General features: G+C 41.1%; 1 protein-coding gene across 2 annotated transcripts; it reads left to right on the top strand.

Moving 5' to 3' along the window:
• Positions 1-11,228: 11,228 nt before the first annotated feature.
• Positions 11,229-12,349, top strand: LOC113006990 (uncharacterized). Of its 2 annotated transcripts, none has more exons than XM_026143272.2 (3): positions 11,229-11,351; positions 11,518-11,565; positions 11,662-12,349. In XM_026143272.2, the coding sequence occupies exons 2-3, from the start codon at positions 11,523-11,525 to the stop codon at positions 12,282-12,284; spliced, it is 666 nt and encodes a 221-aa protein (XP_025999057.1). In that variant the 5' UTR covers positions 11,229-11,351; positions 11,518-11,522; the 3' UTR covers positions 12,285-12,349. The 2 variants fall into 2 exon arrangements, with proteins under 2 accessions (XP_025999057.1, XP_025999058.1); XM_026143273.2 differs by having other exon boundaries at positions 11,257-11,351; positions 11,523-11,565.
• Positions 12,350-16,773: the final 4,424 nt, after the last annotated feature.

The following is a 16,773-nucleotide window of genomic DNA, read 5'->3' as shown; positions in this document are numbered from 1 at the left end:
CTCCAAGTATAGATGTAATAAATGCAAATGAATTCCACATAGAAACTCTCAGGAACTAGATGTGTCCCTGCTGTATATGTCAGCAAAATGATGTCTGTAAGGCCACATGGTGGTGCCACTTAACCACTTTATTATCTGCTGGCCTCTCCAGAGCTCACTGACCTTTCACATGTCAAACTAAAAAAAATTACTCAGAGTTACAAAAAAAGGGCAAGATGGGAAACATTTTACAACATATACAAGAGATTAGGACTGTGCACTGAAGAAAGAGATAAGCTACAACACTAAGCATTGCAAAGCTTTTAAGTGTCCATTCATCACCCTGAAAAGGAGTTTTTTTCTTCTTTGTTTGCAACATACAAACAGTGCGGGGTCAGCAGATTTACAAAGTGTGGAAAGAAATGCAGACAATTTCACATCATGCTCTCTAATCTTCAGGGATGATTAAGATTAAAGAGGAATCATTCTATCAGGGCAGGCAGGAAGGACTCAGGTGCAGACTTGAGAATAACAGTTAAACAGTACTTTATTTTCAACACAGTGCTCTATATACAAGTGGGGGGAAAGCCACTTGTGGCCACGCTGGGACAGCTGGGCAGGCACCGGGACCCCAACACATTCACAAGTACCGGTACTAGCTGATACAAGTACCACAATTGTCACATATATTCTTTTATGATTTACTATATATAAATAAAAAAAATATTAATACAATAATAAAAAAAAATACCTAAAGCTACATAAATACATCATCATCATCATATGATTGTTTGGGTTTTTTCTGTTTTCTTATATTATTGTAGGGCCTAAGAAATACAGCAAGCTGTCCATACCTGAGGCCTTGGAAACTGCCAAGCAAAGACTCACAGCCTTGGCCAGCCGCTTGAGGAGGTACACCAGAGAGATAGAAGGCAGGAGAATAAACCAGCTGTTCTCCACAGAACCAGCAAAGGTGTACTCTCAGTGGCAAGGGAACAATAATAATAAGAGAACAGCACCACCAAGGCTGGAGACGGAGCAATACTGGAAGAGCATATGGGAGAAGGACGCAACCCATAACGGCAATGCTCAGTGGCTAGTGGATCTGAGGGCAGACCACAGCGACCTCCCTGAACAGGGTCCAGTAACCATCACAGTGGCAGATATCCAAGAAAGGGTCTCCAGTATGAAGAGTTAGACAGCACCAGGGCCCGACATGGTTCACGCCTACTGGCTGAAGAAGCTGACTGCACTCCACGAGCGTCTGGCAGCACAAATGAACCAGCTGCTAGTTAACGAGAGACACTCGGAATGGCTAACCGAAGGCCGGACGGTCCTGATCCCCAAGGACCCCAAGAAGGGACCGGTCCCCTCCAAATACCGACCAATAACCTGCCTCAGTACTACATGGAAGCTCCTGTCAGGCATCATATCGGCTAAGATGAACAGGCACATGGGTCAATACATGAGCGGGACACAGAAAGGAATTGGCAAGAATACCAGAGGCGCAAAACACCAGCTACTGGTAGACAGAACAATCAGCCGAGACTGCAAGACCAGACTGACCAACCTGTGCACTGCCTGGATTGATTACAAGAAGGCCTATGACTCAATGCCCCACAGCTGGATACTGGAATGCCTAGAATTGTACAAGATCAATGGGACCCTAAGAGCCTTCATCAGGAACTCAATGGGGATGTGGCGTACAACACTAGAGGCCAACTCCAAGCCCATAGCACAAGTCACCATCAAGTGCGGGATCTACCAAGGAGATGCTCTGTCCCCACTGCTGTTCTGCATAGGCCTGAACCCCCTCAGTGAGATCATTAACAAGACTGGCTACGGATACCGACTACGGAACGGAGCAGTTGTCAGCCACCTCCTGTACATGGATGACATCAAGCTGTATGCCAAGAGTGAACGAGACATCGATTCACTGATCCACACTACCAGGCTATACAGCAATGACATTGGAATGTCGTTCAGACTGGAGAAGTGTAGTCGGATGGTAACAAAGAGAGGGAAGGTAGTCAGAACTGAGGGGATTGAACTACCAGAAGGCAACATTGCAGACATAGAGGACAGTTACAAGTACTTGGGGATCCCGCAGGCGAATGGGAACCATGAAGAGGCCGCTAGAAAAGCTGCAACCACCAAGTACCTGCAGAGGGTCAGGCAAGTCCTGAGGAGTCAGCTGAATGGTAAGAACAAGATCCGGGCCATCAACACGTACGCCCTGCCCGTGATCAGGTACCCTGCTGGGGTAATAGGCTGGCCAAAGGAGGAGATAGAAGCCACTGACATAAAGACAAGAAAGCTCCTTACCATGCATGGAGGGTTTCACCCCAAGTCCAGCACCCTGAGGCTGTACGCTAAGCGGAAGGAAGGGGGCCGGGGACTGGTGAGTGTCAGCACCACAGTCCAGGATGAGACAACGAACATCCAAGAATACATTGGGAAGATGGCCCCAACTGACCGAGTGCTCAGTGAATACCTCAGGCAGCAGAAACCCAAGAAAGAGGAGGGAGACGAGGAACCATCATGGAAGGACAGGCCCCTGCACGGTATGTACCACCGGCAGATAGAGGAGGTGGCTGATATCCAGAAATCCTACCAGTGGCTGGACAAAGCTGGACTGAAAGACAGCACAGAGGCACTAATCATGGCAGCACAAGAACAAGCTCTGAGTACAAGATCCATAGAGGCTGGGGTCTATCACACCAGGCAAGACCCCAGGTGCAGGCTGTGTAAAGATGCCCCAGAGACAATCCAGCACATAACAGCAGGGTGCAAGATGCTAGCAGGCAAGGCATACATGGAACGCCATAACCAAGTGGCCGGCATAGTGTACAGGAACATCTGTGCCGAGTATAACCTAGAAGTCCCGAGGTCAAAATGGGAGATGCCCCCAAGGGTGGTGGAGAATGACCGAGCTAAGATCCTGTGGGACTTCCAGATACAGACGGACAAAATGGTGGTGGCTAACCAACCGGACATAGTGGTGGTAGACAAACAGAAGAAGACGGCCGTAGTGATCGATGTAGCGGTTCCGAATGACAGCAATATCAGGAAGAAGGAAGACGAGAAGCTGGAGAAATACCAAGGGCTCAGAGAAGAGCTCGAGAGGATGTGGAGGGTGAAGGTAACGGTGGTCCCCGTGGTAATCGGAGCACTAGGTGCGGTGACTCCCAAGCTAGGCGAGTGGCTCCAGCAGATCCCGGGAAAAACATCGGAGATCTCTGTCCAGAAGAGCGCAGTCCTGGGAACAGCTAAGATACTGCGCAGGACCCTCAAGCTCCCAGGCCTCTGGTAGAGGACCCGAGCTTGAAGGATAAACCGCCCGCAGGGGCGTGCTGGGTGTCTTATATATATATATATATATACATATATATATATATATATATATATATATATATATATATATATATATATATATATACACACACACTGTTTTATATACTGTTGATTATAAGATGAAATATCTATTTAAAAAAACAGAGAAATTATCCCAGTAAAAGGCAACACAGTCCCTTCCCTGGCAATCTTTCACCATACACTCAAAGAAATGATGTACCCTGAAATCCTGACTCATGCCTGTACTGAAGTTGTGGACAGTTCACTTCTAAAACAAAAAAAACCCTTTTTACATGACAGTCAAAGCTGTGATCATAAGATGCAAATATTAAACCCAAAGGTTACCTGAATGAATTTCCTAGTTTGAGTTTGTCTCCACCTGCTGGGCATCAGAAGTGTTTAGGATGGAGGATGTATTTGCAGCTCTCCTGCAGGTGGAGGTGGTGTAGGACAAGCAGAGCAGCAGGTTTGTGAGTGTGTTTAACGTCAATTAAAAAGACAAAGAAGGACTGATGAGGTTGCTGTGTGAGGTAGAGACAGGTATAAGGGTGTATATAAAGATTGGGTCTCGCTGCATTGCTCAGTCTGCGCTACAGCATCTATTCACAGGCACGATCCCACTACTGAGCGACACGGGGGCTTTGACCTGCTCCGTCTCCGACCTGGGCCGGTGCACCCCTCCTTAGGCGACCTGGTGGTCCCGGGCTCCCCCAGGATCACCATACCGATGCCGAACTTAGTGTGGACACCCGATCGACATAGCTTGCTGCAGCTCAGAGCTCCTGAGCTCAAACGATCCTCCAACCTCAGCCTTCCGGTAGCTTGGATTACAGGCACGCGCCACCGCACCCGGCGAGAAGCAGCTACGTTAACAAGGATTTTAACTATGTCTGAGGTGACATCATCACATAAACTTCCTGCCCATCATTAGCCAAGTTGTAATGCAATAAGTTATTAGATAGATAGATAGATAGATAGATAGATAGATAGATAGATAGATAGATAGATTGATTGATTGATTGATTTAGTTTGTCTCCACCTGCTGGGCGGCAGGAGTGTTTAGGGTGGAGGATGTAGTTGCAGGTGGAGGTGGTGCAGGACAAGCAGAGCAGCAGGTTTGTGAGTGTTTTTGACGTCAATTAAAAATATAAATAAGGGCTGACGAGGCTGCTGTGTGAGGTAGAGACAGGTATAATGGTGTATATAAAGATTGGGTCTCGCTGAATTGCTCAGGCTGCGCTACAGCGTCTATTCACAGGCGCGATCCCACTACTGAGCAGCACGGGGGCTTTGACCTGCTCCGTCTCCGACCTGGGCCGGTGCACCCCTCTTTAGACGACCTGGTGGTCCCGGGCTCCCCCAGGATCACCATATCGATGCCGAACTTAGCGCGGACACCCGATCGACACAGCCTGCTGCAGCTCAGAGCTCCTGAGCTCAAACGATCCTCCAACCTCAGCCTCCCAGTAACTTGGATGACAGGCACGCGCCACCGCACCCGGCGAGAAGCAGCTACGTTCACAGGAAGTTTTACTTTCATTCATGTGAGCTCATCAGGTTAGTGGCCATCATCAGCCAAGATGAAATGCTGTAAAAGTAAAAAACCTAATCATTTCAAAATGAGGAAGTCAGCACAGTAATAACAGGTTGTTGTTTTATGTTGGCCTTTTCTTTTTTTTGACAAAGCAAAAACATGACAGCCTTTTTACAGTTTTTCTCAGTCGCTTTGGTGCGTTTCTCAGAACACCATTAACATTTGCACAGCAGTTAGTGCATTTCCCAAAACAATTAGTGCAAACTGCAAAACCTAGTGGATAGCCTGCAAAAATTGCACGTCACATGCACAGAATTGATTATCCATACCTCAAAAGCAAGTATCCATGTCAATGAAACTGTCAGTGCCATCAAGATGAAAAGTCTTGACACCATCTTTATGAACAAGATAGTCAAATGGCATTGTCATGTTTCCACTATGACAGTTTATAATTTCAGTGTTTCCCATTGCAAAAACAATTGGTGACACCTGAAAATTCTGACGACAGCACTATGGCCTACCTGTACAGCCATCTGAAATGTGCAGTAAAGTCACTGTAGATGTTATGGGAGTCTTCGGAGTAACTGAGACACTGAATACGTACGTTTCACATTTCCATTGTGTAGAAGTGTTTGTAATCCTACAGAATTGTGCAAAAGAAAAATATGCTACAGTCACTTGTTCACTGTAGAATACATGTAAACATAAAATCACCAATTTGGTAGAGCCTCCTCATGAGTGACAGCTGTAATTCACCTGAGATCAATTGTTCAATTTCGGAGACATTTCCAGGAAAAATGATACAGAAAGGTATAGGATTTGCTTGACAGATGGCCAATATTTGGCATGTGATAACTAGTTCAACAATTTTGTGTGTGATGACTTAAGCAATGGATGTATGACTATTAGTTTTATTGGGAACGACTATTCAGCATCCATAGGTATGATTACTTTTGACTGACATGACATAAGTAAATGGAAATGTCAGAAAGCAGCAGGGAAATGTATGGAAGCAACTGATTCATGTCCAAAATCATTTGCAGTTTGTTCAGAGAGAGGAGAAATTGCTACTATGATGTGCACAAATGACTGAGTGTTGTGGAGGTTGAACTAATAGTTATGAGAATTTCAATTCTGATCTGAGAAACGCACTAAAGCGACTGAGAAAAACTGTAATAAGCCGAAGGACAGCGTATGTGTATGTGTGTGTTTGTATATTATTGTTTTGTGTGTACACTGTCAGAAATACAATAAAAATGTTGAAGAATTTTTACTCAGTGTTTACAATTTTTGCAAGTATCTGATTGAATTGATGACAGCCTGTCATATTTTCATGCCATGACATGGGATGGGACCAGTCCTTATTTTAGGCTAATTGGAGTCAATAAGAAAGATTGTTTCAACTTGCTGAAAGTTTTGACTTCACAAAATCAGGTTTTTAGCAGATCAGTGTCAATGTGAGCACATTCAAAGATGCACACATTTAGTTGTGCACCAGTAATCAGCTTCCTGTAGTGAATTTTATTAGAATTATGTAGAATGTTTTTACAGTGTACATCATTATAAAATCCACTACAGTTCAGGGATGAACGGTGCACAACTGTGATAAGCAAGTTGTGAGAAACCTCGTGGTTTAACCAAATTTCAAGTGTATGTTGTGACAATATCAAGAAGAGCAAAGGGAGAGGTCAAGGTTTGCTGCTTGATTTTATATTTATATAGCGCCAAATCCTTTGGCGCTATATAAATTACATATTGTATTGTAAGGTAGTACACTCATTTGTCGAAACTTTAAACTAATGTGCCAGCCTTTAAAATGACTGTATATCAGTAACAACACATGAAAAAACAGTTTTAATTACCTGACAAAGACAGCTTCACATTTGGCATAATGCTAAGAAGCTTTTTCCAGCATGTTAGCATGAAGCTGAGAGCTGAGACTGAGTGATGTGACAGTTTGACAGGATGCAGGGTAGGTGTTGATGGTTGAATATGGTGGTGGTAGACAGGAGGTAGTGTTGGGAGGTATGTGACTTTGTGATGTGAACATGATGTGTTTGTAAAGCGACATGAAAAAAGGTATGAAAGCAAATATAGTTTGTAAATATTTATGCAGCTCTCTTCTTCTAACTAACAATAAAAGACCTTTCCTTTAAAAGCTCTGTGGAGATCAATCACAACACTGTCTCAAAGATCCTTTGAAAGCAGATGAATATGTTTTTTCAGCTTTATATTCTTCTTCAAAAAAATCCAGTGATCTCTCGCCCTCAAAGAGTGATTTCTGAATAAATGAGTAAAGATGCATGATGTATGCAAATGCTGCTAGACTGGAGACATGAGGTCACAAGAAGGTTTGATTAGTATGGAGAAAAAAAAAGATATGAAATTAAATGCTATGGCCTTCACAGCCATTCAGAGGATTCCTCTGCTAATTGGAGTTTAAAAATAGAGGACATTATGGCCCTCATGTCATGATAGCATCCCTACCACCTGAAACAGATTACATTTCTTTTAAAAATATAGAGCCTCAGAAATTACATGTTTTTTTTGACTCTGTAATTATTTTTCTTAGCAGCTAATAGCAGGGTTGCAGTCTATCCCAACTGGCACTGAGACGTACCCCGAATAGGTACAATTACAGATTATAAGTGATTAGTGTGATTAGACTTCAACATATGTGCCTATGAGTGCCTATGATTGAACTTGCAACTCTACCATCTGGATGGATGGATGGATGGATGGATGGATAGATAGATAGATACAAACAACTTGCATGGGTGAGTGAATAATTTTGACAGTAAAGTGTAGTTGCCATCATACTCACCTTCTGTAACAGGTGTAACACCCTCCAAAGTAACATACTGCAATGCATTATTGTACTAAATAAATTTATTACATTACACTTACAACTGTGTCATGACAGTCCTATAATAATACAATACAATGATTGGCAGCAATGGGAAAGAAAATCTATCTTTTAACAGGAAAGTGTAAGGTAATGTGAAAAATTATAGGCCTAAGTTTCCAAACAAAAGCTTGGTTTTGGCTATGAAACGTTAATGTGTAGCTTGTATTTTTGATTTTTGAGTGACCAATGAAATCTGACTTTATAACGTCATAAGTGGGCAATCACACCTGAAGAATGAAGACTGTGAAGTTTTTATAACATGAAAAATAAATCATCGTTCTTTGTGGAGTTCATTCCAGAAATAAATTGCTGGTTCATGCTACACTGATGTAAGTGAATAAAATGCTGCGGTTGAATGGGCTGACATTTTCTTCAGAAAAATACAGCATGACATGATCTTCATTAGCAACAGGAAGGCTTTTAGTATCAGATCAATGCTGGACTTGCCTTCCATTTAAAAAGCTTTATATCTAACCGCATAAAAATCACAGAACAGTGGATAGATGGATTGTTATTAAGTGCTGCCAGTAGTGTCCATTTCCTTTGATTTCTTTCTAATGTGACTGTCATGAAAATCTCATGAGAGGCTTTGAGTGCCCACATCAGTCCATCAGTAACAATCATTGTGTATCACTCGCTACGGGCTTATGTATTTAGTGATCTCGGGCAGCTTAATAATAAGGGATTTAATTTGTTCCATTCATCATGTCTCATGTAAAAAATATTACCAAAAAGCTCCATAGAAGAGGTGGGTCAGTCTAACAGACAGTTGCCCTCTTTGATCATAACAGCGTCAGGTTTCAGCCTTTCAAGGGGGTCGCGCAGAGCAACTGGATAAGTCACTGTGCGGTGATGCAGCTTGTTTTTCCAACATGTCTAGGAGCTGGGAGGACCTTTGACCTCCAGCCATCGGCAGTGAGTTCTTCTGTTCTTCTCTATTGTCTTTCTGAATTATTTATACGACGACACTGACGCGTCAGCAGATTCATCAAGCGCACCATTGGCTGTGTCTCATTGTTTAGCCTGAGGAAAGACTTACTCGACCCCAAACGCCTCACTCTCTGTTAACCTAGGTCTCTTAATTTGATATAGCACAGACAAATGACACATAACGCACTAAATATTGCTGAGCTAGATCCAATCAAAAAACAACTTTGAATTTCAGTATTTAAAAAAAGTAAATAAAGAGCTTCTTTTGTTGCTAAATACAAAGACGTAGATGGTATCTTGCATATGATGTCAAGCTAAAATAAAAGCCAGTCATTCATGCCCCGTCCTCTTGACCTTCACTTCACATCACAGAAAAAGCATTTCAGACATAGTGTGCATTTCATGCATTGGTGCACCAGCGCAAAGTGGGGTTATATGTGTCTTGATGTGCACATCTGTGTGTGGGGCATGTGTCTTGCACAGTGAGAAAAGACATGGCTGACAAAATGTGCATTAGCTGGAAAATTGAGTCCCTTGTACTTTGCAAGTGCTGGTACAGTCACCTCAACATTTTCATGCCTTATTACAGAAAACCTGCTCAGAGCACCGAGCGCAGAAACACATGGCTGACATTTTCTTTGATGTAAACCGACAAAGAATAAACAACGAATGGCCCGAATCTCCTTATAAGAGAGCGAGGCAACAAAACCATCATAGCCAACCATACATTACAGAGCATCACAAGTGGTATATACAACCCTGAAATTAGACACAGTTTCTAAAGGTTACCTGCTGAAATCTCGAAAAGGTTAAACAAACAGCACAAAGTAAAAATTCGATGAAAAGAGACACTTTCCATACTGATGAAAATACCATTCTTGACTATTCAAAAGTGCCGTCTACCACAGTCGAATTTGATTCCTGGTAACTGCTGTCACATTTAATATCAGACGTCTGAGACGGGTCTCGCTCTCATGGCATTTGAAAGTTAAACGTTTGTTTTACAGCTGATTTGAAATTAAAGTGTTGGGATTAAAGCAGAAACGAGCTAAGGCCAGTAAGTGGTGTGACTTTCAGAAACAGTTTAAACAGTTTGAAATTACTAGAAGGTTTCATTAAGGAATCAGCAGAATTTAGAATTATTTCTAATGCAGGATTTTCAGGTGACTCAGGAGGTTTTACTCTCTGTGAGATGTGCTAGCACAAAGCACGCACTCTGTTCAGTGTTTCAGTCTGGTTTAATAATGAAGCAAAACAACAAACATATAGTAATCCCCATAGCCATGTTGTGTTCCTTAATTCCTAGAAATTGGCTCTTTTTTGTTGTTGTTTTTTTTTTTTAATCTCAGATGTTCTGTTTTTAGCATTTCTTTCTCAGATTTGATGGCACCTGCTGATTGAATAAATACTTGTTTTCTCAACACTTAATGTTCCTGTGTCCACATACCCTCTGGCTACCTGCAGCATGGGAACACTCAGAGACTGAACAAGACATAGGCACCAATACACTTACGAAAAGAAAAAAAAAAGCCCACGCTGTTTCTTCTGCAGGTAAGTGACAACCTGCTGCTTACACAGCTTTTACACAACAGCGTTTACACAACCTGGATCACAGGGAAACATATTGATTTTAATAAATGTAAAAATTACCTAAGTTCTCACACTCCTAACAATTTTGACAGAAATGGCTGAGCCGATGAGTCACAATTATTTAGTGACTTTGTGTTTTTTCTAAAATGCTGAACTAAAATGAGCTGCATGAACATTTCTGAGGCCACTGCTGCTAACACTAAAGTGAATCAAACTCCCTGCAGAAGCACACTGTATTTGACAGCCTATTTCACCGTGTGTGGCTGCTTTTGAGCAGAATGAAGTGCTGAATTAATGTTTTATGAGCGTGTCTTCGTGACCCTCCTCTCCCCCTGCCTGTAATGTAAAAGGGGATGCAGCTTCCCATACATTATCTATACAGAGTCTTCAGCTCTGGTCTCCTGCTTCTCCTGATTGTTGAAAGAAAACAAGGCTGCCGCCATCATGAAAACACTCATGAGCAGGTGTAAAATAGGAGGTCAGTTTTTTCCTCTTATTTATGATGTTTGTGTTGTCAGTTTTATATGAGAAGACTAAATATATAAAACTGTTACTACTGCTAAAACATTAATAGTATTATTTTTGTTTGTTTACTTTAAGCACATAAGTACATGCAATATTAATTAAATGACTCACATCCCAGCCATTGCCGACTTTTTTGTCACAATGAAAGAACCAAGCTCAGCTTTTTATTTTTACTGCCATCACTACTTAGAAATGGCTGTCTGTTAGCATGGTTATGTTTTTTATATATCAGTATGATATATGACCCTGATGGGTCATAGGGTACCAGGAGTACAGTGGCTACATTGGTAGTCCTGAAGTAAGCTTGCATAAGCCCTGATGAAGGCCATCAGAGTTGGCCTTCCTGAGGTGGAATCTCATGGAACACTCATGGGGTGGAATTCTGGTAGTTCTTATGACATCACTGCTATTGCACAGTTACAGTGCAGGTTTAAATGTTACAACTGAAACATATTTTTGACTCCAGCAACAAGCAGATACACACACAGCTGAACTAGGACATTTTCATAGAGCAGTTTCTTTGAAAAAGAGGTGAGTTTTGGGGGAACTGCTTTATAAGTGAAACTTACTTTTGACGCTGTAACTTTGATAGCTGATGGTAGATATTTACAGTGAGATTTTTGAGCATGCCCAACAGTACAGATGGGAAATGTACTGCTTAACTTGAATAACTTATGTCTTTGTGGGATCTTTAAAGCTCAGATGACGGAACAAGGAGATGGGGCCCATGCTCAGCCTAATGAGGGTAAGAACTTGATCTGTTATTGTACAAAAGAAACATAATGCAGTGTTGAAGTTTCTTTTGATTAGCTGTGACTTTGCTAACTGAACTTTCATGTAGAGCAACCACTCTTGGCTGAAGATGGTAACTGGGGAGATATGGACAACTTCTTTGAAAATGGTGTGGAATATGTTATAATGTTTGCACCACGTATCTTTGAAGTTGCGAGACTTTGGGAGCCAGAGCAGCTTAACAACAACAATGGTGATCACATCAATCAGAATAATTTCTTCAACATTCATTTTGAAATTGATGACAACAACTCTGATGATGGAAATGATGGCAATAATGCTGGCAATAATGCTGATGATGAAAATGACCACAATAACAGAGATACTGAAAATGACCACAATTATTGCAATTATAATTTTGCCGATGATGATCAAAATGCTGACAGCAGCAACGATGAAGAAGAACGCAATGAAGCTCATCAAGATGAAAATGACCTTGCTGCTGCTGAGGTTGACTATGAAGTCAACCCGGATGAAGGAGAAGCAGCGGAGGATCTGCTTCCTGGAGGATTTGGGAGACAGTTTAGAGAGGAAGACAGTGATGATGAGAAAAGTCATGCCAGCGAACAGTTCCACTGGTGGGATGAATTTGCTGACAGCGCCTCTGAAGAACAAGACTCCCTACTTGAAGGCAATAAAGAAAGCGATGAGGGTGATGAAGACGAGAGGTGAATCCAAAAGTGACTTGCCAACCGTCACTCAGAGTGACTGAATGGAACCTCTTTAATAAAAATGCATCTTCTACTCAGTTGTCCTTTGATTAAATACGAGCACTGCAACACACTTGTTTTTAAAAAGATATAAAACTGCTTTTGTAAAACCAAATTACTCTTGCAGAATAGACGTACCAAGGTATGGCAGTATTCTGATTCTGATATTTAAACACAATCAATGTGCCATCCTACCAAAACAACTTAACACATAAACTTTAAAAGTGTAACAAGATGCTGAAAAATAGTGCTAAAACATCAGTCCTCAACCACAACATTTACTGTAATCCAGATGCTGATATTTTTTTAGATGTGACATTGACAGGATAGGTTAGAGTGTGATGCAGAGTCCACAGACTACTAAATGTTTAACATGTACAAGGGAAACCAGCAACATGACGAGATACTATGAACATCTCAGGAGCAAAAGGTAAATGGACTGGTACTTATGCAGCACTTTACTACTCTATTTGAGCACTCAAAGCCCTTTTTTTTACTACATTCACACTAAAAGGGCCAACTCTGTATGTAGTAACATGCCCAAGGATACTTTGATTACAGGACTCAAGGGGTCAAACCAGCAATCTTCCAAATGTTGGATGACCTCTTCTACTTCCTGATCCACAGTAACTGGGCGGTTACTGGTTATTTTAGTGGCGGTAGAGAGGATGGCATGACATGACAAGAGGTAACAAGAGGATGGCAAGACATGACAAGAGGTAACAAGGAAAGCAGAGACAGTATGGGAACTAAACACAGCTGAAAACAATCACGATAAACCGCTACCAAAACAAAACAGGAAGTTAGCCACAGCTAATCAGGAGAGCAAGAAAGAGCTTGACACAAAGGAAGACAGGTATTGGACAGAAGAACGATAGACAAGTACAGAGAGAAAACAGAAGGAACCGAAAGGGAACACAGAGGGAACTAAGTAAATAGAACAAATAGAAACAATAATGGAACGAAATTACTATAAGAAATAAGGGGCTCACAACAACTTGGGAAAGAAATCAAAACAGGAATAATAGTAATAACAAAACTGTGAGGGACCAAGCAGCCAAGGCATAGAGGACACAGGCAAAAAAAAGATATCTTCAAAAAGGGTTTTCTTTATTTCAACCCTCAAAAAGTTCAAAAAATGACAAAGTTTTATTAGTTTTAATCTTTTAACTTTATGCATCAAGCAAAAATTTAATTATATGCAACATTCTCTGACTGGAAGAAATTTGTTTAACATTTAAACCTATTTTCTGCACATTCCAGCACATAAAATAAAATATTTTTTTGTGTTTACACTCAGTCTTTCAAATAAATGCAAGTGAAACACAGCAGAAAATAAATAAAATCAAAGACTCAGCGGTCCTGTTGCTCTATTTTCACCTGTATAGCAGGCAGATGTTTGCCCTGGTGCAGGTGTGCTGCAGCGGTCAGTGGAAGAATCCGTGAGTTTGTCTGTGAATTTCCCATTACGTGGTAGCGCACTGGGTGCTTCCTCGGAAGTTAAGGGGTTTTTTTTAGCTGTAAAAAGAAGTTTTCTTCCCACGCAGTGAACAGTGGACACTAATGTTTTTGTCACTTTTTACAGAATCAAACTCAAAGTAAGGTCAATACTTCCACGCTTTAAACGTTGCACGCTCATACTCTCTCCTGCACTCGATAGATTATCCATTGTTGATCTGCACACAGCTGTTGTCACAAACGTTGCACTCGCTTACGTCACTGTCATGAGACACGGTTTTAGTAATGCAGTAACGCGGCGTGCTTACGGGAAAGTAACAGTAATTTAATTACCTTTTTTTGCAATAGTAATCCCCTACATTACTCGTTACTTCAAAAAAGTAATCGTTACTTCAAAACAGTAACGTGTTACTTGTACTGCCCATCTCTGTTGTTGACAGACATTAACATTAACATCAGGTTGTTTTTGTTGTAATGATGTGTGTTTCGGTGCAAAAACCTGTCATTGCCAAAATCTCAGTTTTTCTTTGCAAAGTAAAACTTTGTTAGTTTAGTAATATTGAAAAATCTTAAAAATAAACACACTGGTTGGTCTAAACAGTGTAAGAATGTTGAAGGTTCACAGTTTTGCTTAATCATTTTAGGATCTGGATAATTTCATTATAAAGTTGTTAAACTTATTGCATAATTTCTCTTCTGGAGGAAGAAGAAATATATGCAGAACTAGCTGTTGACTGATTTTCATGGTGAGGGTGTGCAGGAGGTGCTATGATGAGGCAACATAATGTCATTGGATGAGCCCATTAGAAACATGGGTTTTGCAAGTGATTATATTTTCAGATCAGCATTGCGTGAGGCGCATGTGGTTGTTATTCAAGGCCATGAAAAATTTGTAATTAAGATGTATTTGGTACAATTTAATAATCTAACTGTAAAACGTGTGTCTGTATGACTGTCCTCTGTTTTTCTTAGTGACTCATCATCCAATCTACTTTACTGTAGGAGGCCAAGAAAGTACAGTGTTAAGAACAAAGTCATTTGGCTGAGTAGGTGGCTTACTTTCAATGATGACATCATGATCCTTCACCATTAGGACCCACTGACAGAGCATTCACAAGAGCTGACTGACTGCAGCTTATTCTGTACTCAAACTGTAACTAAATGTATTATTACCCTCCACCTTCTTTTCCCTCAATGTCAAGTTGTTTTGGATGCTATCTCGGGAATTGGTTCTGCCACTACTTCTTTTAAAAGCACAGTGGTAAATGGAAGCGTGATGAAGGTAGGGGCCTGATTTCAGTGCACAGTTACACAGTGCTTTACAGTTTGAATAAAACCACACATTGAAGATAAGTAAACATGTTCCAGCATAGAGACATAGTCAAATGGGTGAAAGACTGAGAAAAATGGACCTATAAAAACGAGTTTTTAGTAGTCTTTGAAAAACACCACAGATTTAGATGGCTTGATAGGCAGAGACAAGTTGTTACAAAGTTTAGGCACTTCATCCTCAAAAGCTTGATTGCCTCTGGATTTAATACTAAAGCGGGAAACAGTTAAGAGTTAAGAGAGGCTAACTGCTGGAATAAGGTCTCTGCTATATATGCAGGAGCCTGACCATCGAGCTTTTTATGTTTTTATTAAAATTTTTAAATGGATAAAGAATTTAATTGGGCAGTGAAGAGAAGAACGAAGAGGAGTGATGTATGAGTGTCAGCTAGTTTTTTGATGGGCCATCTCTTCGAGATGGAAGAAAGTTAAAGCATATATACTCAAGATTCAAATTAGAGGTTGGATTTTTGCAGTGTTTCTTAGATGAAAGAAACAAGATTGGATGAACTTTGAGATGTGAAATGTGCATTTCAAATGCTGGTCAAAAAATATACCAACGTTCTTGGCAGATTTGATATTAAGCCGATGTAATGACCCCCCCCACCCCAAAGAAGCTGTCGGGGTGAAAAAGAAGAAGCTTAGTTTTGCCAGGTTTGATTCTGTATTCAGCTGTTGTATTATAGTTAATTCCTCTTATTATACTTAATTATACTCTGTTATTCTGGCAGCTTTTTTTCTGCATTGCTGATAAAAACAAGAGTGTGGATGCTGATTTAGTAATTGGCAAAAATGAATAAAATAACATGGAGATCATTTATCCGAATTTCAGGAGCAGGCTCACACTTCATGCATCCCCTTTCCATTCTCTGTTGATATATGACCCCCCTGCACTATAAGCAGTTTGTTCTCATTTTCATGCCCCAACCTCCCTTGGGCAAACATGGGGATCTGCCCTGTCCGGAAGCCATCTCCAGTCCACTTAGAGACCTTTTCTAAATCGTAGACTCAACTCATTTTCATGCCATTATCTACTAGAAATGCTGTGAGAAATAAATGAGGATGTGGTCTCAGCCAGTGAAGCGTCTTACTAAGAAAATGTGAGATAATTGCTGTTAGATCCTCCTTCTTCTTTCAGCAGTTCTTAGAGCTCACCACAGCAGATAATATGCCTTCATCTCACCCTGTAACTAGTATTCTCCTCTGTCACACCAACCCTCTGCATGACCCCTTTCATTCATTCATTCATTCATTCATTCATTCATTCATTCATTCATTCATTTCTTTAAGTAGTCTTTAGGAATAGTTCTAGGACGTTTAAAGCTGTTGTTGAATGTGGGCTGACTTTTGTTTTGTTAGTCTGTCTGCCTTTTGATGCCGCTTATTGGTTCTTGCAATTGGGCTACCAGCTGATAGTGACACAGTGTAGAGTGAGGATATGGACATTTATTTTTATTGTACAGAAGGGTGACATAAATGGTAAAGGGGAAAACTGCTTCCAGGACAGAAACAACCACATTATTCTGCTAACACAACTTCAGTTCTTTGCAAGCATTTGTGCAGACAGCATGCTAACGCTAAGCTAGCCAAGATCCCCAAGTGCTCAGCGAATGCCGACCCCAGCAGCCAGACCCTTAATATCAGGTAACAAACAGATGAACAGT

The sequence above is a fragment of the Astatotilapia calliptera genome, chromosome 15, assembly GCF_964374335.1.
Source record: "Astatotilapia calliptera chromosome 15, fAstCal68.1, whole genome shotgun sequence".
Lineage (NCBI taxonomy): Eukaryota > Metazoa > Chordata > Actinopteri > Cichliformes > Cichlidae > Astatotilapia > Astatotilapia calliptera.
The sequence above is the reverse complement of the archived record's forward strand: the minus strand, read 5'-3'. Positions and strand labels throughout refer to the sequence as shown.